Raw genomic sequence first — 22,472 nt, 5'->3', positions numbered from 1 at the left:
CCTTTTCTGAACCTTTTCTAATGCCAGTATATCTTTTTTGAGATGAGGGGACCACATCTGTATGCAGTATTCAAGATGTGGGTGTACCATGGATTTATATAACGGCAATAAGATATTCTCTGTCTTAGTCTCTATCCAGTTTTTAATGATTCCTAACATCCCGTTTGCTTTTTTGACTGCCGCGGCACACTGTGTGGATGTTTTCAGAGAACTATCCACGATGACTCCAAGTTCTTTTTCCTGATTAGTTGTAGCTAAATTAGCCCCCATCATATTGTATGTATAATTGGGGTTATTTTTTCCAATGTGCATTATTTTACATTTATCCACATTAAATTTCATTTACCATTTTGTTGCCCAATCATTTAGTTTTGTGAGATCTTTTTGAAGTTCTTCACAGTCTGCTTTGGTCTTAACTATCTTGAACAGTTTAGTATCATCTTCAGATTTTGCCACCTCACTGTTTACCCCTTTCTCTAGATCATTTATGAATAAGTTGAATAGGATTGGTCCTAGGACTGACCCTTGGGGAACACCACTAGTTACCCCTCTCCATTCTGAAAATTTACCATTTATTCCTACTCTTTGTTCCCTGTTTTTTAACCGGTTCTCAATCCATGAAAGGATCTTCCCTCTTATCCCAAGACAACTTAATTTACATAAGAGCCTTTGGTGAGGGACCTTGTCAAAGGCTTTTTGGAAATCTAAGTACACTATGTCCACTGGATCCCCCTTGTCCATGTGTGTGTTGACCGTTTCAAAGAACTCTAATTGATTAGTAAGACATGATTTCCCTTTACAGAAACCATGTTGACTTTTGCCCAACAATTTATGTTCTTCTATGTGTCTGACAATTTTATTCTTTACTATTGTTTCAACTAATTTTGCCCGGTACTGACGTCAGACTTACCGGTCTGTAATTGTCGGGATCACCTTTATAGCCCTTTTTTAAATATTGGCGTTACGTTAGCTATCTTCCAGTCATTGGGTACAGAAGCTGATTTAAAGGACAGGTTACAAACCATAGTTAATAGATCTGCAATTTCACATTTGAGTTCTTTCAGAACTCTTTTGAGTGAATGCCATCTGGTCCCAGTGACTTGTTACTGTTAAGTTTCTCAATTAATTCCAAAACCTCCTCTAATGACACTTCAATCTGTGACAATACTTCAGATTTGTGATCTACAAAAGACGGCTCAGGTTTGGGAATCTCCCTAACATCCTCAGCTGTGAAGACTGAAGCAAAGAATTCATTTAGTTTCTCTGCAATTACTTCATCGTCTTTAAGTGCTCCTTTTGTATCTTGCAAAAAAGAAAAGGAGTACCTGTGGCACCTTAGAGACTAACAAATTTATTTGAGCATAAGCTGTAGCTCATGAAAGCTTATGCTCAAATAAATTTGTTAATCTCTAAGGTGCCACAAGTACTCCTTTTCTTTTTTGCGATTACAGACTAACATGGCTGCTACTCTGAAACCTTTTGTGTCTCGATCGTCTAGGGGCCCCACTTGTTGTTTAGAAGACTTCCTGTTTCTGATGTACTTAAAAAACATTTTATTACCTTTTTGAGTTTTTGGCTAGCTGTTCTTCAAATTCCTTTTTGGCTTTTCTTATTACATTTTTACACTTAATTTGGCAGTTTTTTATGCTCCTTTCTATTTACGTCACTAAGATTTGACTTCCACTTTTTAAAGGATGCCTTTTTATCTCTCACTGCTTCTTTTACATGGTTGTTAAGCCACGATGGCGCTCTTTTAGTTCTTTTACTGTGTTTTTTAGTTTGGGGTATACATTTAAGTACATATAAAGATGGTTTGAGTGCTCTAATTCTGTATTTCTGTGTCTTTTTACATATTTGGACTTTTGTTAAGGTTAGCCTTAACTGTAAATATCTTGGGTTCATATTGCTTTTGTTTTGGATAATTACAACATCCCTGTAAGGTATTTTACCCTAAATTACTGGTATGTACTCTCCATTTTAGAATAGTTTTTGTCTGGGAATACTGGACTTCAGTAATTCTCTTATTTGTTTTTGTTTGTCTAAAGGGTGTTTGCACTAGAGCAGACATGGTTAAAAGAACAGTAATAGGCATATTTCAGAGTAGCAGCCGTGTTAGTCTATATTCGCAAAAAGAAAAGGAGTACTTGTGGCACCTTAGAGACTAACAAATTTATTTGAGCACAAGCTTTCGTGAGCTACAGCTCACTTCATCGGATGCATCCGAAGAAGTGAGCTGTAACTCACGAAAGCTTATGCTCAAATAAATTTGTTAGTCTCTAAGGTGCCACAAGTACTCCTTTTCTTTTTATTAATAGGCATAGTTCTCTTGGTCATTTGTTTTTCTGTATACCTCTGGCCGCTCCTCCACTGAGGAGGTGTAGCACAGAAGTTGCAGGGAAGAGAGGGACAAAAAGGTGGTTTTCTGCCTCTCAGGGCAACTGAGCAACCTAGAATCCCCAGAAAATCAGAATTACTCTGCCCTCTGTCTTGGTCTCTCCCTTTCCCACAAACCCCTGATGAAGGGAGCTGTTTGTCAGCCCTGCACAGCTCCCACATGGGGGATTTCTCCCCTGGCTAAATGTGGCTGTTTTATAGCTCCCTTGTGCTGCCAGACGCCCCATTCACACATGTCCCTAGCTCTCCAAAAGTCACCTTTGGGACTGAAGTTTCCTTGTTTGGTCCCTGCCAGAAGGTGCTTTTTTAAGATTAACAAAATCCCTTCAGACATTTTGGTGTTCTGAGAGTGTAAATATATCTTTAATTGCTGGAGACAGTACCATAGTGGCAAGCTCTTCCAAGTAATTCCCTCTGTCTACCTGCATCATCTCTGTTTTGCTAGGGTTGTAACTTCAGCCAGCTCTTCCTCACCCTTGTGCTGATCTCAGCCAGACACTGGGATGGCTAGGTGATGTTGCTGTGTATTGTAAACAGCTAACAGTGAATAAAGATTTTGGGACAATTTGCAAGTAGAGAAGCAGATTTTATTAGCCCAGTATGTTGAATTTGGTGGGATTTTGTACACTAACCAGTTTTGCTAATCAGATTATCTGGTCTTGTCTCTGAGATGAACATGAAACAGACACTATGGAATCTCCCATTTACTGATTTTTCCATAGTGGTAAAAAAAACTGTAATTGATATGGCATGTTCTAAATTCTGCTCTCAGCGTTTGGATGGGGAGTTGTATTTACAGTACTGAAGGAAGGTCCTCTCAATGTACCTGAGGCCTTTGCATGGAACAACTGCTTGGTGTATATTCCTCATATAACCTGAAATAACTATTTATGTGGCTGATTAGCCTGTATTGCAATCCTGTTACATTTCCATATCTATAATCAGGAGAAAAATACCTTTCTTGTTTTTTTTTATAATTCAGGTCAACAATCTGAAGATCTTTTGCTGAGGTACCAAGATCACAACTAACCCTGCAGTCTGAATTATGGGATACAAAGTGCCTAGATGAGAGCTACCCATTATATGGGCAGAGTATGGGGTGGGTTTAGCATATGCTAGCTGAGATGTTTACTCCCCTCCCAATGGCAGTTAAAGAGGATTATCTTGACAATTTTTAAAATTTCATTACAATATAATGTTCTTACCATGAGCTCGTTATATTAGGGATCAAAGCATCATGAGTTTGTACATTTCCCAGTTATATTTAAGATACATACTGTTTACATAAAAAGAATTAAAGCCTGTAACCATAAACAAGGACTTCTACTAATATTATTTGCTGTCTGCTGCAGTAGCACTGCTGCATGCTTTATATCCCCCAGAAGAACAGCACATAAATGAACCATCTTTATTTATTTTAGGGTGCTTTTGACTAAATTCTTAATTTCACTGGCTGTCAAGGTAGTGTTAAGTAAAATGGGTTTGCACTGCTGTAGTTTTTGTGTACTGGACTAGATGTCAGAAACCTTTGCCATCACTGGAAATTCTGTCACTCTGGATTTACTGTCTGTTTCCCACAGCTGAATTCTTAAGCAGTGTGATTTAACACCTTGGCTCTCCATCAACCAGTTCTGGCATTTATTTGAATGCATTACACCACTGGTTTCCATAAACTATTTTACAATTGTTTCAAATAAATGACTGTTTATTTCCACAAAAACCATCTGTATTTCTGTGGAGAGCGACAGATAACTATATGTAAAATTTGGTAATGTCACAGCAGTGCAAGTTAAGAAAAACGGATTGGCTTGAAAAATCTGATGTAAGTGCATAATATTAAAGGTTTGTTTTCATCCTTTAAATGTCTTTATTTAACAAATGATATCTGAATCTGCAACAATCAAAATCTTTATTCCGCTTAGGACGTTGAGGGGCTTTGAGATTTTTAACAAATAAACAGATTTTAAGATGTTCTCATAGCAACAGGATTTGGAATTGTATGTAAACATTCTTCCTTTTAAACTATTTCCTCTCAAATTGTTTACATATTTTTCTTTTGTCCTGTTGCTATTGCCAAGCACATTGTGAAACATTCACTCTTCTCTAATGTTCCAAGAAGTCTTCCCCAGTAGACCTGCAATCTCTTATCTATTCTTAAAGCCTAAGTTTTTCACAATGTATTATTGACTCTGCCTGTTCACTTTTCTTTTGTTTACATTCTGGGTTCAATACTCAAGCTGGTATGCTACAGTCAAGTTCTTCACTTTAGTGGCAAAACCAAACCCTCACCTAGATTTCTAGTGAGCCACACTTTAATGTAGATTCTCCAGAAGATGAAGTAATGCCTTAGTTTGCATAGCTGCCTATCAGTATTGAATGAGTATCCAGACTAAGGCCAGTTCCATGCTACAAAGTTCTGTCGACATAACTGTATCTGTCTGGGATCTGAAAAGACCACACCCCTAGCTGACATAGCTATGCTGGCAAAACCAGAGTAGATGTTGCTATGCTGTCAGAAAAGTGCTAATGTTGTTTGAGGAGGTGGTGGTACTATTACCTCAAGAAAACCTTTCTGTCAGCATATGCTGCGTCTACACTAGGGGGATCTGCTGGCAAAGCCAGGCTGGTGTGGCTGGATCAGCAGAGCCTGGGTAGTGTGGACTAGCCCTAAACTATTTCAGTTCTTCCGTATGCTGTACACATGCCAGTAGAGCGAAGGCTAGAATCCAATGGCTTTATACTTAGTGCAATTGATACATTTTGACAGATTATTTGTAAAGATAGAAATACATAAACTCTCTCCTTTTTTATGACCTTGTAATAGCTATCACATATTTCCAGCAAATGTTTTCTATAGCAATAATAAAAAAAAAGTGGTAACAAGAATAATAAATATAGATGCAGTTTAAACTCAAAAGAAATCACACTTTCAAAACGTAGGGTTAGAGCAATAAAGTTATAAATCATCTTTACTTGGAAAAGGAGAAAATTAAAATGCGGAAATACCTCCAACATCGACACTGAATGTTTATCAACTGGTTTTCTGTGAAGGCTCTGCTCCACTGCCCCGCCTGCTCCACACAGACCCATCCCTTGTCTCTTCCATGAAGCTAGAGCAGAGCTGTAATTTGGAGGAAAATGCCTCTTGTTCGCAACTGACCATCCACTGTCTGTCATGCATCCGTTGCCTTGGCCAGCAGGGGATGATTGCAAACTTTAAATTTCTCATTGTTTTCATGAGTAGTTGTAGCAGCACAAATACATACAGTACTTTAAAGAACACTTGAAATAATCCTCCTGCCTCAGGCATGCTCTGACTCCCTGGGGCAGTTGTGACATGGATGCTAGGTGTGGAAAGGTTTGAGGGGGTTGCAGGGAAAGGCTTTGCAAAAGGAAAAGGGAAAGGACTCACTCCGTTCAGAGCAAGTGGCTGATCCAAGTGTGGATGGTGACCGTGAATGAAGGTGAAAAGCCTTGGGAATGGTGATGCTCTTACATCCGATGCATCCGATGAAGTGAGCTGTAGTTCACGAAAGCTTATGCTCAAATAAATTTGTTAGTCTCTAAGGTGCCACAAGTCCTCCTTTTCTTTTTGCTCTTACAAAGAGGTCCCTTACCGTGAAGTGGGGTTTTGCCCCACCAACAAAATAGTCCACACTTCTACATGGGTTTTCACTGTAATCAGAGAGGGTGTATTGGCCAAAACCCTCTTCTCTTTATCTCATCACTCCTGCTGTCGCAGAGCTCACGGGGTGCTGTCAGGAGCCATGTCTTCACCTTGCAGGCGAGAGTTATTGCAGCAAGACAAGCAGGCAGCCATTCAGCTTTACTCTTTCCCCTACAGGATGGTGGAGTTCCTCCTTTTTCATTCCTATTTCCTACTGAGCTACAGTAGAGGAGGAGTGGGGAGAGGGTGTTTCCCCTTGGAATGCAGAATTTAACACTTGCCTGGGGTACTATGCTGCAGTCCAAGGGGAAAAACTGATTTATAGTTAGTCTGTGTGGTCCACTGGCTCAGGTACAGGACTAGGAATCAGGAGTCCTGGGGTTCTAGACTGAGTTGTGCCACTGACCTCAGCAGGATTAATAAACACAATGGTAAAAACACAAAGTACTGTAGCATTGTCGACACTAAAGCTCCCACTAAGCTGAATTAGGAATATTTTTGTAGAATTCCCTAGTGGAGACAGCATTATAGGGGGCACTATGAGAAAGGAAGGCAGTTGTGTGTGGAAGCAGAGAAGGAAGCACACAGAGTGAGCTAGGGCTTGTATAGGGAGGTAGGGGGCAAGTCAAGGTGTGCAGGGCCTTGGAAATAAGGATGAGCTTTGGGATGTCACAGGGATCACAAGGCACTGCGGGACCTTGAGGAAACATGGTTCCAGTACCAGGTGAGGAGAGTGATTGTAGTTGAAGCAAGCTGGCTAAACTGGGGGTGCAGGGTGCAGATCGGGAAGATCGGGGACAAGGGGGTTGCATTAGTCAAGGCAAGAACTGACAAGGACATAGACCAGGGGTGGCCAAACTGGCTCGTGAGCCACATGCGGCTCTTTTACTGTTAAAGTGCAGCTCGCAGAGCCCCCCCATGCCCATTCTCCACCTACCAGACTGGGAGTAAGGTCAGGACCTCTGCCTTGCAGTGGGATGGTGGGATCGGGGCTTCCGCCCAGCGGGGAGGAGGTTCTCATGGCTTCAGCAGGAGTGGGCTGAAGCCCCAAACCCCAGCAGGCGCCTACTGAGGGCTGAAGCCCTGAGCGCCGGCTCTTGAACTTCTGAAGATTGTTGTATAGGGCTCGGAGGGTCAGTAAGTTTGGCCATCCCTGGCATAGACCAAGGCTTTGGTGATAGGAATAAATAAGGGGAATGTTGTAGAGAGAGAAGTTCATTTAGTTCTTCAGTGACATTTTAATCTAGTCTGACTCTTTATTTCTACTTGTCTTTAAATAGTTGAATTGCTATTTGGCAGCAGAATTGCAGCTCTCAGCGTTCCATACAGATTGAAACACTGAGCTAAGTCTTCCCACAAGCTCCGTTTTTATCCTTATTGTAACATTTATTTGTTTGCACACAGAGCTGGGGTTGGTTTAGTTTTTGTTTAACAGTTTAAAAAAATAAATGTTTGAGTTTGTTTATTGTGCACATTCAACCCCTGACCAGTGTATTTTTCATTGCTATTGAAAGTTAATGGGGGCAAAATTGCATTCCAAAACATTTGAACCTGAAGTAGCCATGGCTGAACTTAGTTGATCTCTGGTGATCGGTTCAATTTAGTTACGATTTTTAGCCATTAGGCTGGGGCTGAATGATGGTGATTTGGTTGAGACCAAATGTCTGCAGAAAATTGGCTCTTTGATAAGAGCCCTGTTATCAGAGGGGGATACTTTCTCATTTACATTTAGATGAGTATTGATTATTTATTTACTCAGAGAAGTGAGATTCGTTCCCAATCTTATCTCTCTCATCTCTGCTTGTCAGCAGAAAGAGAGATAAAGCTCCTGACATCAGACCAAGATAACAGCACTTTGTAGGAAAGATAAAAGTTGGAATGGGCCTTTTTCTAGTCTTGACTGAAAGGATAAGTTTTAAAAATTAGAACTGATGGGTCAGGCTTTCGAAACCCTTTCTGAAGGCTTTGCAGTTTCACTAGGCAGCAGGCATGGTTTGTTGTAATAGGCATCGCCTTTCTCCTTTTGTGAGGGAATTGTTTAATTTGATTTTACTCTGCGGTTCTCATCACCAAGGGTAAATTTTATATTGTGCCATAGGAAGCTAAAGAGTGACTTTGGTATATGTATTTTTTTTTAAATTCCTAATGATCCTCCTGCTATTTGAAGAGGCAGCTGCTACAATGTTTAACACAATAACATAGTACAGTACAAATCTTTCTAGCAGCCACGCTGAGGGGCAAATAAGCATTTTAACTGGTGGGATTGTACATTATATAATTATATATATTTAAATGTTGCATGCAAGTTTGATGTCTGCAGTCAAGATGTTTAGAGTATTGTTTTGTAAATAAATAGTTCTGCCTTTGTGATGAAGTTAGTACAGTTGTTCAACAGTAATTGATCAGTGAGTGTATTAAAAATCATTGCTAAAAGAGAAGAGTTGCTCTGTCTGTGCTAGCTTTTGCAATTCTTTGTGTTTAGGCACTTGCTCATATTTGCAGGATATTTTGCCCAGCAGTGTGGTCCAAAAATTAAGAAGATCAGTGTGCCCAAGGCAACTTGTCTGCAATGTCTGCTGGAATAGGGGTTCAACCTTAGCACCTCCTCCAAGAGCTAAAGAGAGCTTAGCCTATGGGTATGTATTGTACCCTTGAATTAATCTCTTTTAGTCTTTGAATGAAAAATGATTTGCTTTCAGGTACAACTGCTTCATCTCTTCTCATTTTGGCTTAGTTCAGATCACACTCCTGGTTCATACCCACCTCACTCCTTTCTCATTGGATGTATTAGTATGCCAGGTTTGGTTGCTCCACAGCTGCCCTGCTTGCCCTTTTTCTGTGTAATTCCCTTGGGGTATTTTGGTGAAATAATTGAACAGGGATGGGGCTTGGAGGGGCTCAGAGTTGTCTTCTGCCCACAGCAGTTTTCCTCCTAACACCTGAACTCCTAGTTTGATGGTGGGATGTCACGCAAATGACCGACTCTCCATCTTTGCCCATGTTAGTAGTAGTGTGTGAAAATATACTGAACCACTGAATCAACCTGCTGCAGTTAGACCTGAGCTGTATGCTAAAGCAATAGTCCTTTTAGTTAAAGGTAAGAGTTAAATGGAGGTACAATGCCACTTACCTTTCATATGCCATGTTCTGAAGGTTTCTTTTAAACTTGTGTGGAAATGTTTGCCTCAGAATTACAAAAATCTATAAAAATCCAACTTCGGTATTATAACTTAGAAATTCTCTTGAAATGCCCAGAGCAATATTTTGTTATTAGACCATTAAGTTACATGATATTTCCACTATAAATTCATCTTTTGAACATCTGAAATGAGTTTTCTATTTACTCAATACAACCCGCTCCATAGACTCACCCTTACATTTTTTGTTGTTGTTGTAACGTAGAGGTCATGTAGCTTTTTACAGTTTTTTGACATTTTAAACCTATTTCTAAAGGGTATGTACTGCCTAAAGACCCATTTCCACTCTGAATTATATAATATTCACTTCTCTGAAGAATCTGTTCCAATAGAAATTGCCTCAGCAGCAATCCTGTAGTGTTGCGTTTTTTCAATCTTAAATTTAGTATCTCGTTTATAGTCAGACTGTATATTTATTAAGAATATTTTGGTATTTTACAGAATTGCAAAAATTCACAATTTGCTCCAAAATTGCCTCAGTATAGGCAAGATTACACCAAACGGTCTCCAGCTGCAATTGCTGGCAGCCTTCTGCTCCGTGCAGCTTGTGTTAGGGAGTGTGTTGAGTCTAGGGAAAAAGACGACTTCAACCTGGATCCAGAGCCTGGGGAATCTGTGATCCATAGGGAGAGGATAAGCTGCTTTCGAGCACTGATTTTTAATTCTCTCCGTCCATGATTCTTTATATCTGGTTCAGCAATAATTCTAAGGGGATGGAGTCAACTTAGAAATCATACTGTTGTCTGCTTTTACCTGCTGTTGTAACTAGTCACACCTAAAATGGCAGTAACCGACATGAAGAAAAAATATATTCTTGTCTGTGGTCTACACGCCACATCTAGACAATGTCACTGGTTCCCCTGTTCTTTGTGAGCGTCTTTCACACAGCCTCAAGCAAAGGAAAGGTCCTCTAAGGAATTACCAAGTGATAGTGAAACCACAGCTTTGGGTAGGGATGGGTGGGAGTGCGATGTGTAAAACTACATTTAACTTATTTCACAAAACTGACTTTTATTCTTACTAACATATCAGTGTGCCGGGCACCTCACCAGCAAACAAGAGCTTCTAATCTTAAACAGAAGGCAAGGAGTGTGAAGTGGGGTGTATACTGGTGTGGATCGCTCTGTGGGTCGATAAATTCAGTGTCTGAGGGCACCCTGGAGCTGTGCCCGTGGAAAGCTCTGTGGTGGTGGGTTGGGGACCCGGGTGGGACCCAGTGCAGGTGGAAAAAAAGGGAAAATGAGACTCAACTCTCCTTTCTGCCCTCTGCATCTGCTGGAAATCAAATAAACAAAGTCCCATTAGCACACGTGTAGCTTCAATTTAAAATTAAAATTAGGCCTTTGCCTATTTAGTAGCTGTTTGAGGTCTTATTTAAAAAGGGTCACAGATACTGAGAGTTGAGGAATGCATTCCTTTTCCCAAAACATTTCCATTTGTACATGGCCCTGGTACTAGTTTGCAGCACGTTGGAAAACTTAGTAAACCATGCCAGGTTTGAAGTACTCATGGATCTGGGATTCACGTGATACTCTTTCAATTCTCATTGTACAGATTATGGTCTGTTAAGAAAATTACAATAACCTTAATGCTGGTCTGATCTCTGCAGCACAGATCTCTCATGTTGTTTGCAAATAGAGAAGGATTTGAAAAATACATATCTCTTATGCTGCAAGATTTTCTGTTTTGGAATCAGACAGTTGACATTAAGAACTAAGATTTGGATTTAAGCAGCCAGTTCATGGAAATTCAAATCAGAGGCTACAAATCTCTCTGCCCACTTTGTTCATTTTGTGTGTGTACTGCAGCAGCCGAATGTTGTTTGGGGACCATTGGAGATTATTGTCTACTGTCCCCTTACAGCAAGATGGACTAAGCAGGCAGTTTTTGCCCTCTGTCTAAACTGACAAGGTAAAGCAGATTCAAACACCTACAACAACATTTAAATCCAGATTGATTGATTGATTTTTGGTATTTATTTGAAATTTATCCTCAGTAAGTTCTGCTTGTCCTTCTGTCTGACAAACCAGGCCTTATTTTTTTTTTCAGTTTTTTGAGACAGATTTGCAATGGTTCAAGTCTTATAGAAGAAGGAAGATGGTGCCATACATACTTTGCTCCTTTTCCTATTTGTACTTAGATAAAATATCTCTGCTTTTTCTTGGAGTGCAATTTGTTTTATAAATGCTTGGAACCAGCTACATGTGCAATTGCTAATTGTGCTGGGCACAGAGGGAATAGTTGTGCTTTCCTCTTGTGGCTTGCAAATAGCCTGGCCCTGCATCTGTTCTGAAAGTCACCAGGAATAAGGAGACTCCATTTTATAGAAAAATAATGCACTATTTCAAGAGCAAAATACACTCAGAACATGCGATGTGCTCTTCACATGGCTTCTGGGGAAACAAAATGAGGAGCCGTAATTGAAACTATGTTGTAGTAAATTTAAATGAGTTGGCTAACAAATTCCCTCTCTGAGGCATGCCATCTGAGGCTAAAAGACTTGTTTTTTTATGTTTTAAATATTTCTGAATGCTTTACTGACTTTGAATTATAATAGTATATGATGAATATATTTCATGATTTCAGTGTTAATAGTTTTACTTTATTAAGATCTGTTTAGAGACCCTTCATATCACTAAAAAGACGTAGTTACGTGGTCAGCCTGGTAGACCAGCTGCTATTTTTAGTGACTTGAGAAAACAATTTTTTATTGTGGACACTTGTGCTTCTCTCACCTTGATGGGACATGTGCATTGAGGGATATTGTGCTGTAAGGGTATTTCTATACTGCAGTTAGACACTCAGGCTTGCAGGGCTTGGGCTAAAGGGCTGTTTAATTGCAGTGTTTAGGTTCATTCTGGAGCCTGGGCTCTAGGATCCTGCGAGGTAGGAAGATCCCAGAGCTTAGGCTATAGCCCAAGCCAGAATGTCTACACCACAATTAAACAGCTCCTTAGCCAGAACCCTGAGCCTGAATCAGCTGGCATGGGCCAGTATATAGACCCTAGGTGTCTCAGGTATAGAGGCAGCTTTTCCTTGTTTAGATAGCTTTGGAGTGTAAAAGCAGCTACCTTGAAATTTTTGCATGATCAAAGAGAGTTAATGAAAATAATGATTTAATCTAATAATTACTGTTTGCCTTAGAAATTAAAGATGTTCTTTAAATTATCAGTGGCATTTTTGACCAGATTTTGGAACCAGAAGGAAGGATTTTAACAATAAGCACAAATGGGCTAATTAGCTTTTTAAAATACCAAAAGTCATCTTAAAATGTTTTTTTTCAGTGGAATCGTTTGAGATTTTCCACTGGACTTTCACTACTCAGCTTTGTTACACAGCAGTAACACAAACCTAAAGTACTAGTGTTGTAGCAGTCATTTGTATTGTAGCGACCTGATATCTGTCAAGGGGGACTCAACCACTGTGGCTGGTGCTATTCTTCATGTCATGTGTTAAGGGAATCGGGGTTTGAGTACATTCCTTATTAATTGAAAGGGTTTCTTGGATAAAATTATTTTCCTTGACTCACAGCAACTGTGCACCACAGTACATAATCATTGGCTCATCTTTTGAGAGAGAAAACAGAGATCCTAGCCCAGTGGGACAGTCAATGTAAACAAACTGTCTCGCAGCCCACCAGTGGATTACTCTGATGGGCCACAGGTTACCCACCACTGTCCTAGCCATTAGTGTTCATTAACACCCCAATGTGTAATTGTAATTTTGCAAGTGTAGGGGTGTTAGCTGTGATGATTCAATCAATCTACTTAGGAAGTGACATTCTGCTGCCTACATTTCCTCTGCAGTTTCATTTACAGAAGTTACGTGTCTCACACTCTCCTAATTTGTTGCATAGTGTTTCTGTGCGCTGTTCAAACAGCCCCCTTGTAACACCCAGAAATGGCTTCATTTCACTAATGGGAGAAGTGTTCCCTGTATGTAGTTTTATTTCAGTGTTAGGTGTACAATTGTGATCTGGAGGACTGAAAGACAAAAGAAGATGTCATCTATTTGTCATCATGATTATTTATTAAAATAGTGTTTTCCAAGCTATAAAAAGTAACTTTCAAATAAACACCATTCTTTTCAGTGCTTCAAATTAACGGATGTAGGGAGATTGACACTTGAATCTTAGGGGAAAAAATCTAGTTAAGTGAAATGTATTTGAAAGTAATTTGGTTAGAAACAGCAGCAGTCCACATTTGTATCTGATTCAGTCACCATATCTATTGCATTTGTTTATATTCAGCAGTAATGCTAACAGTATTCAGATCTCTGGTAGAACAATGAATTCATATATATCCCGGTGATCCTTGCTGCTTCTTACAGCCATGGAGGTATTAACTGATATTATCCAGCAAGCACTGGGACCTGTTACCTGAAACTGTAGAAACAATGATAACTGGAAAGGTTCATTCCTGTGTACAAAGTCTGTCATGTTATCTTGAGCTAATGTGGAAAATAGCACTGGTCACCACTGCTAATGTCTAAAATGGCAGTGCCAGTCTTGTGATTATTAGAAGTCTAGGCTGTCACAAGACACAAAATGAGCAGGAAAAAGAAATATCCCAGCATTGTAGAGCTGAGTTTCACAATGAAATGAAATCCATAATATAAATTCTCTTGCAAACCAACTCTCACCCTTTCCTGCTTCCCAACTGTCTCAAAGTACAGCATACACTCTGAGCGCCTCTATTGTCCTGGTCCTGGTCGCCTTTGCTTTAATGGCTCATCAATACAATCACAACATTTCCTGCCATTTTAAATCCACTAGTGTGTGTGTGTGTGTGTGTGTGTGTGCATGCACATCCATTTGAGCCTGCAATAAGGAATGCATCGTTTTTTTTTATCCCGGGCTGGGAGTGGGAAGCACTCAGATAAGCAAAGTAGCACTGTGTGTCTTTAAATGGGAATTGTTTAGCTATACTGCAGTGCATCTGCCTTCTCTTCAGAATGTTCTTCAGCTTCCAGACAGCATGTGAGAATAACTCCATTTCTGAGGCAAAGTGCAGGCCAGCTAACTTTCACAACAGGCTGGCTCCCACCAGATACAGAATGGCTGGGAATACTGAGTCAAAGAAAGCTGCATTTTACTTTTTCTAAGGACAATTTAAGGTCCAAATAAACAACTTTACTGCCAGTGAGAGAACCTGGGTGGGGATACAGGGGATACATAGAGCTAGTTGGGTGTAGGTCAGAAATGTTTGTTGATTATTTTTTGTTGTCGGTGAAGTAGGCAGGAAATGTCAGGCTGTGGGCAGTGACCGGATCAGTCTGTGTTTCCATGCACTTTCCAAGCATACCATCCTCCACTACTTTATGACTATTTTGTTTCCCGAGTGGACAGAAACTTTAGACATAAACAACCATTGACTTTACTTATTGAGTTTAAGTATTGTTAACTGACCCTGATGAGCTGTCTGTCTTTTAATTAGAATCCAGAGAATATTACAAGGGTTTTTTTTTATGTTTCAGGTCCTCAGTATCGTCTGGAGAAGCAGAGTGAACCCAATGTCCCAGTAGACTTAGACTGTACCTTGGAGAGCCAGAGCACTTTGGAATTCTGCCTTGTCCGAGAGAACAGTATGTTTGCCCTTTTCACTTTTGCTCTTGTAAATTGCTTACGCTCACATAAGTTATGTATTCTGGAACACAGGCTGTACCGGCTGGGCAAGTAAGTTTTGAAGAGGCTCTGTTTCCTAAGGCACTTTTCAACTGTGCCAAAAGAGTATTCCAAAGTGAAATGATTAATTTCATACCTTTTGGCAAATGGTCTGCGTCCTGTTTATCACTTCTTGATTAATCCTTTTTCTGTTAAAACTCTGTTCTGTAAAGTTATGACCAACTGTGAAAAACACTTGAAATATAAAGCTTTTCCTGTTGCAAGCGCTATTTAGTGGATAAAATTATTGGTCTGCAATACGTTTTACTACATCCATATTGCTGCCCAAGAAGCAGCAGCTTTTAAACCTCTGAAAGAAATGAATCATGTAGCTGCAGCAGAGGTTTAGAGGTGGGGTTTATCTAAGTGTAGGAGAAAATTATTTTCTCTCCAGATATGCAAAAACATTACTTTTTGGGTTTGGTTTGCTTTATTTTGTTTTTATAAGTTTCACAAAATTTGTTGGAGACAAATGTAAAGTTTTCCCCCTTTTGGTTCATCCCTCTATCTTTCCAACTTTCCCAGTGGCCAGGCTCTCAGTTTAGTTTTCTTCTCACTTCTATGCAACACTCTTTTTTTTTTCTTCATTAGTCAGAAAACTGGTGGCATTTATGATCACAATTAAACTCATGCTAAGAGGTTGTCTGTTGCCAAGAGTGGCGATTGGAGCCCTTGATGTAGAGCATGGAATTTCTGGTTTCCTTACGAAGATTAAATCCTTTCATTTATGCTTAAAGGCTATAGCATTTCTTCTTTCATTTCTTCCTGAATTTTCCCAAGAAGGATATGACATAGAAAAGTGATGGAGCATCAATGGGGTAACTCTTAACCTCATGTGCCAGGTATGTGGTGCTGTCCCCCATTTAACGAATAGCAAAACTGAAACTTTGAGCTGAAGTTATTTGACTAATAGCAACTCAGTGTCAGAGTTGAGATTAGACCTCATGTTCCTGGTTCCCATGTTCAGAGTTGATAGACTTCACTCCTGAGACTACCTTCATGCTTCACCTTTATTTCTGTGTCCTATTGTTCTAGGGTACTTCAGGGAGAAACCCTACAAAAGTTGGAAGAGCTTCTTTAAGGGCTTATCGTCACTACGGAGGTAAATTGACCTAAATTACGCTACTCCAGCTACGTGAATAACATATCTGGAGTTGACCTAACTTAGGTCGACTTATCCCGGAGTCTTCACTGCACTGCATCGACAGGAGACACTCTCCAGTCAACTTCCCTAACTCTTCTTGGGGAGCTGGAGTACCGGGGTTAACCGGAGAGCACTCTGCCATCGATTTAGTGGGTCTTCACTAGACCCGCTAAATTGTTCCCTGCTGCATCGACCACAGCAGCATAGGTCCCCCCATAGAGAAGACCAGCCCTGAATGTGCAAACGCAATAGTTTTAATCTTGTTAAGTAAATCAGACTGTTCCATAATCCTGTCCTGGGGTGTATATATATGAATTGTTTAATATTTTTTGAGTATATGTCTTAACTGTTCCTTTTGTATGAAATGTAAATTTCATAAAGCAGGTTTCAGAGTAGTAGCCATGTTAGTCTGTATTCGCAAAAAGAAAAGGAGTACTTGTGGCACCTTAGAGACTCAATATGCTCAAATAAATTTGTTAGTCTCTAAGGTGCCACAAGTACTCCTTTTCTTAAAGCAAACAGTGTAATTATTCTTGCATGTACCAGTTCTTTTCCTAAACCAAAGCCAGCATTGATCATATTTTTTGGCAATCTTGCCTATTTCATTTAAAATATAATCAAACTCTTGAACCTGGGCTGTATGATTCAAAGCTGAATACACAAATTGCACTTCCAGGCCTATCTGTACAGTACCAGGCAAGAATGCATAGTATGCCCCGTAGCCAGAAGAACTGTGGTGTGATCCTCGGAGTTCTCCCAAGCTAAGCAGGGTCATACCAGGTCAGTACTTGGATGGGAAGCCTCTAAGAAACATCTAGGTGTTGGTGATCAATAGGTGGCCCTGTTCTTCCCTCTAGTCAGCACTGAACCAGTACTCCAGCGTGGTGCAGTGGCAACTCTCCCATTAGGGCAGCTGAGACACTGCCCCAATGAGAAAGTAAACTCACCTGGATTCCAATTCTCTCAGCCACTATCAGCTGTCTAGTGGAACCCTGTCACTTTTCCCTGAAAGATTTTTGTGGGGGCTGATGCTCTAGTGCACCTCCCCACACCTCAATGCCCATTCCTATAAAGAGCCCCAAGGCTGCAGTGAACTTAACAGAACTGAGCAGCCACGCCGTCGTTAATTAATGAGCTCATGGAGCTTGTGCTGAAATCACATACAGTGCCCCGCCTAAAACTGTGACCTAGAACCACTAGTTGGATGGCAGTGTTTGGCCTTGGGGTGCTGCAGGTGTTATCTTCTGGATGAGATGTCAAATACAGTCTGTGATTATTTGTGGTTGTTAATAAAATAATAATTTAATCATTGGTTTTTGTTAACTCCAACTCTGATGTGTAGGGTGAAGGTCTCGGACAATGCAAAACAGAAATTCATAGAAAGAAAAGGAGGACTTGTGACACCTTAAAGACTAACAAATTTATTTGAGCATAAGCTTTCGTGAGCTACAGCTCACTTCATCGGCTGCATCCACTGAATGCAGCTGATGAAGTGAGCTGTAACTCACGAAAGCTTATGCTCAAATAAATGTTAGTCTCTAAGGTGCCACAAGTCCTCCTTTTCTTTTTGAGGATACAGACTAACATGGCTGCTACTCTGAAACCAGAAATTGATAGGTGTAAATCAAAACTTGACATCAAATAGAATTAGCCATATTGTATGTTAGGTCTCATTTAAAATTATTTGTCTTTAACTTAGTTACGTATTCGGACAGAGAAAAATCTCGATTAGAAGAGCTGTTTATTAAATGTGCTCATTTATTTTTTCATATGGCGCCAAACAGATGCTAGTAAAATAGATGCCAGTTTCCTCTGGGCGAATGTATACTTCATATTTCATGGGATTAAGTGGAAACAGAAAACTTTTCATTAATAGAAATACATGTGCAGAAAACTAGTAAACATCTAACATTTACTAGAGATGATCAAACTAATAAACCATCTCCCAAATTTGGAACTTTTTAACTTGTATTCAGATTTATACTTAGCAAAATGCAGGCATTCAGTTTATGTGAAATGCTTTTATGAAAAACAGCAAACACTTCATGGCTAATTTAGTTTATTCTCTCCATCCTGCTTCTGGAAAGTTCCTCTTTCTCATTTTACCATTTGGTAATAATTAGTATTCAAGGGAAATTGGTCTTAATATATTAAAATTGGTTAAGTGCCTTTAGACCTGTACCAAAGCCAATGTCTTATTGGAAAATGTAATTGGGGACTCCGTGTATGTAATTAATTGAATAACAATTAAGAACTTTCATTAAGCAATATACTAGTACATTAAAGTAATAAGGGGACATTTTTGCAATGGAGTTAACCATGTATTTTTGTTTTATTGAGGAAATACATATTTGCTTACTCTTGAATATGTCATCTATGTAATATTTTAAGTAGCCATGCTACAGCTGATACTTCTGTAATATCTTCGAGATTAGCAATCTGTCATTTTCACATGCCAGCTAATGCCTCATGTTTTGAGTCAGACTCCATGCTTTGTTCCTGGAGGCCTTGTAGACACATCAGTAGAAATGTCTAGACCTGTGCCTCCATTTTGATGTTTCTTTTACTGTTTGATCTTTTTCACCATTTGAAAATCAGTTCTGATGACGATGTACCTCATTCTGTTATCCATCACTTGAACTAAGTTCAGTTATAGTGCTAGTGAGAGTGATCTTCCCAAACTAATCTCAGCTTTGCATGTGAACAAAGACCTTACTCTGGTCTGTGGTGGAGGGGCTGTCCCTGCATTCACCCTGGTGTAGTGACGCAGCACTGAGCAGCTCTGCCTCACTTTCCCCGGTAGAGTCTTCAGCACTCTGTGGTTATGGAGGTGGCTTAGCCCTCCGGCCTAGTCACTGAGAGAGTTCAACCCCCTGCTGGGGTGATGGAGTCTGCATGTGACATCCAATATAAACACAAACCAAAATAATCTTGGCCGTGCTGGGCTCTGTTTTCGGTCCCTTTCCTTTCTTGTGGACCCTAGCTGCAGCAGCTTGTCTTAATGCTCACCAATGGGTTCCTTGTAATAAATCAAATAGTCTGTACTATGCCTAGTTTCCATCAAGGCATGGAGACCTCTGTCTCCAGTCAGCTTCTGGGCCCACTAGGCTTCTCTCACACCATCAGAGGTACCAGTCTGCTCTTCTTCATGGTCCTCCCCAGCTGAGCTATGCTCCCTCCTCTGCCAGGCCAGACACCTAGCACAGGTATAGCGGTGCTCCTAGGCACTAATGCCCTACACATATTGAGAAGAATGAGCCCAGCTCATAAGAGATTATCTGAGGTCTATCTTATAGACCTCATGATTCTTTCTGAGGGAAAAGCCACCTCCAGGGCTCTCAGATACACAATCCCTAAGGGGATGGTAGAATTTTTTCTTCTCTCAGGTATATAATTTGTGTTATGACATTTGACTTTGGCTCCTCAGAAGCAACAGACCCCTCTTTGTCTGGGTCATAAATAACTGTGTCCCCATCGTGGGTGTGTCAGATCAGAATGACATGCCTCTGTCTCTGTCTGTCTGTCTGTCTGTCTAGAAACCATGATGAGGAGATGGGCAGCTGACCGCCCTGGAACCCGTTTCCTCACATCTCCTGTTTTCAAGCACATAGTGAAAATATATTTGTTTTCCTTATTTGTTTTACTTCATACAGTTCTCATCTTTCTTGATGCTTTGTTTCTGCAATACATGGTCTTAGCTTTTCTCACTTTTGATTTCTGCCTCTTTTGCACAGGAAATCCCTGTATCATTTGTAGGAACCTAACTTTACGGAACAACATGATGGTGCTTTGCCTCTAGTTAAATAGATAATGAAAGAGCAAAAAATGCCAAGGTAGTTGTGAACTTAACACCTTTGATCTTTAGTAGCCACTTTTTGGAATAGTATCTGTTTCCCCAATGAGACCCTTGGGCTATGTTTGAAGAAAAAACACCCCTGACTGAAAAGTTTTATCAACGAAAAGTGCTAGTGTGGACAGCATTTTGCCAGCAGGATCCTGCCAACAAAGCTACCGCCCCATGTTGGGGATGGCTTTATTTTGTGACTGGAGCACACTCTCATACTGACAAAGAGCAGCTATACGGCATGCCTTACAATGGCACAGCTTTGCCACTGTAAGGTGCGCAGTGTAGACATAGCCTTGGTCTCTGACTTCAGAACTGCTGAACAGACTCTTGGTCTAGGCCTGGAGTGTCCACTTGAGCTGATTGCTTTGCCAAGTAGACGCTTTTACATTCAAAAACTACATTGTGATCTCCATTTCAAACACCTGACAGGCCAGTAAATATTTGACAGGTTTATTCACAGCTGCTTATGTGGGGCAAGTGTCTTTTATGATGTTGTCTCCAGTCAGCGCTTGAAGATGGTTCTTTCTTCTGTTGTTGAATACTTTTAGTCTCCCCAACATTTTGATAAAGCTGCAGGTATAGAAGCAATATGGCAAGTTCTGCAGTCAGGATTTCATTTATCTCTGCTGTTACTGATATTACTGCTTTTATCCAGTGCACCCTCAGGGGTCCTAATGTATTGCCATCTTTAGATAGATGATCTGTTCTGATGGTGGAATTCGTGGCTTCTCTCCCATGATATGCAACTAGAGAAATTCTACAAACCTTAAACTGTCCTCTTCATATAGCCAAATAAAACAAGATTAGGAGAGGTTGTTCTGAATTACAGAGGATCTGAAATATTTCCAATATAAAATCCCCCAGTTTAATAATTTAAACTTTGTCCAAGTATTCAAATTTTAAATTCTAATGAAAATGTTATCCCTGAATCTGATTTTGGTGGCTACTAGTTAATCAGTCAAAGAATTAATAACACTACTAACATGCCCTTCTATACAGGCTTTTCATCTGAAGATCTGATATGAGTAAGTTCAGCCTCATAATACCCCTAGGAGATAGACACTTATTATATCCATTTTAGAAATGAGTAAACACAGATTGCGAGGCTATGACTTGTGGAAAACCATCCATTGAAGCTGTGAACAGAAGATGAATACTCTACAAGGGTGTATTGTGAGTCTTAATTATAGAATCATAGAAATGTCGAGCTGGAAAGGACCTTGAGAGGTCATCTAGTCCATTCCCCCGCGCTGAACAGGACAAGTAAACCTAGACCATCCCCGACAGGGATTTGTCTACCCTGTTCTTAAAAGCCATCAGTGACAGGGATTCCACAACCTCCCTTGGTAACCTTTCCTGTGCTTAATTATCCTTATAATTACAAAGTTTTTCCTAATATCGAATGTAAATTTCCCTTGCTGCAGATTATGTCAACTACTTCTTGTCCTACTTTCAGTGGACATAAAGAACAATTGATACAGTCTTCTTTAAAACACATCTTAACGGTGTTTTTGAAGACTATCATCAGGTCCCCCCCCCCCCGCAGTCTTCTTTCTCAACTCTAAACATGCCCAGTTTTTTTAACCTTAATTAGTTAATATTTATAAAGTACGTTAAGAAACCTTTGATTAAAGACTATAGAGGAGATCAGTATTTTATTTTTGTTACTACAAAATTTCTGACTAGGTACCAGATTGGATTGGCTATTAGTCCACACATTTCCTCTTTAGTGTAATATCATCCTCATGAACCAGTTATTTGAAGTACTAAACTTAGGGGGACATAGGACTGTCTTCACCCACCACCAAAATGCAGCCACCTCTTGGGTAGAATATAACAAATAGCTAACTGTGAATTGTAAAATTACCCAACATCTTAGGTTAGGTAGTGCAATCCTTTGAGGTAGTGCTGTACCTGTCTGAAAACTGCAGTAGGCAAAATGTTAGTTACCTCCCCAGGTGCAGTTCAGACCTAACATGGAATACGACAGGACACTGGGTTAACACCTCTGCATCTTCCAGGAAGAACCACAGGTGGTTAGGATCTGTGCTTTATTCATTCCGAATGAAGAATGCCACTACTGAATCACCAGCATAATTTCCTACACCCTCTAAGTATTCCCTGGAGAGTACTCAAACAGGCAGGTCATGCTTAGCTAGAAATCTGATGCAAGGTGATGTGACTGCAGGCTATATTATACATGACCAAAGAATATTGCTATTGTATCATAACACTGAACACAGTTTTATGGTTGAAACAGTGCAGTGTTAAAGCACAATTGGGTAATTGAAGGAATGCATGACAGCCCTACCTTGGCATTTCAGTAGTTTTATCTGTTGAACTCAGTCCTTTAACTTATATTCCTAGTCAGTTTTCTTTTGATCCTAAGGCAACCCATTCCATTATAGTCCTTGCTTTCCTTCCAGGCACCTCTATGCCATAGTGTTTCAAAATGCTTTTAAGTGCACCAAAAGTTTGATGTATCTCAGAAATACTGCAGCATGCGTGTTTGACATGATACATTATGATAATCCATAGAATAGAGACATTAACACATGGTC

General features: G+C 40.1%; 1 protein-coding gene across 8 annotated transcripts in view; it reads left to right on the top strand.

Annotated features, from left to right (window-relative positions):
* Window positions 1-22,472, top strand: part of MAPKAP1 (MAPK associated protein 1) — a 142,580-nt gene that overhangs the window by 94,464 nt on the left and 25,644 nt on the right. For 5 of the 8 annotated variants that reach the window (XR_006275981.1, XM_043498597.1, XM_043498598.1 and 2 more), the window contains one exon: window positions 14,734-14,841. Coding sequence is in view for 4 of the 8 variants with exons in the window: in XM_043498597.1 (XP_043354532.1) it covers window positions 14,734-14,841 (108 nt within the window). In the remaining 4 variants the exon portion in view is untranslated. Of the gene's footprint in view, window positions 1-8,543; window positions 8,698-14,733; window positions 14,842-22,472 lie in introns of those variants that run through there. The other 3 variants (XR_006275983.1, XR_006275982.1, XR_006275984.1) reach the window with 2 other exon arrangements.

The sequence above is a fragment of the Dermochelys coriacea genome, chromosome 16 (assembly GCF_009764565.3).
Source record: "Dermochelys coriacea isolate rDerCor1 chromosome 16, rDerCor1.pri.v4, whole genome shotgun sequence".
Taxonomy (NCBI): domain Eukaryota; kingdom Metazoa; phylum Chordata; order Testudines; family Dermochelyidae; genus Dermochelys; species Dermochelys coriacea.
The sequence above is the reverse complement of the archived record's forward strand: the minus strand, read 5'-3'. Positions and strand labels throughout refer to the sequence as shown.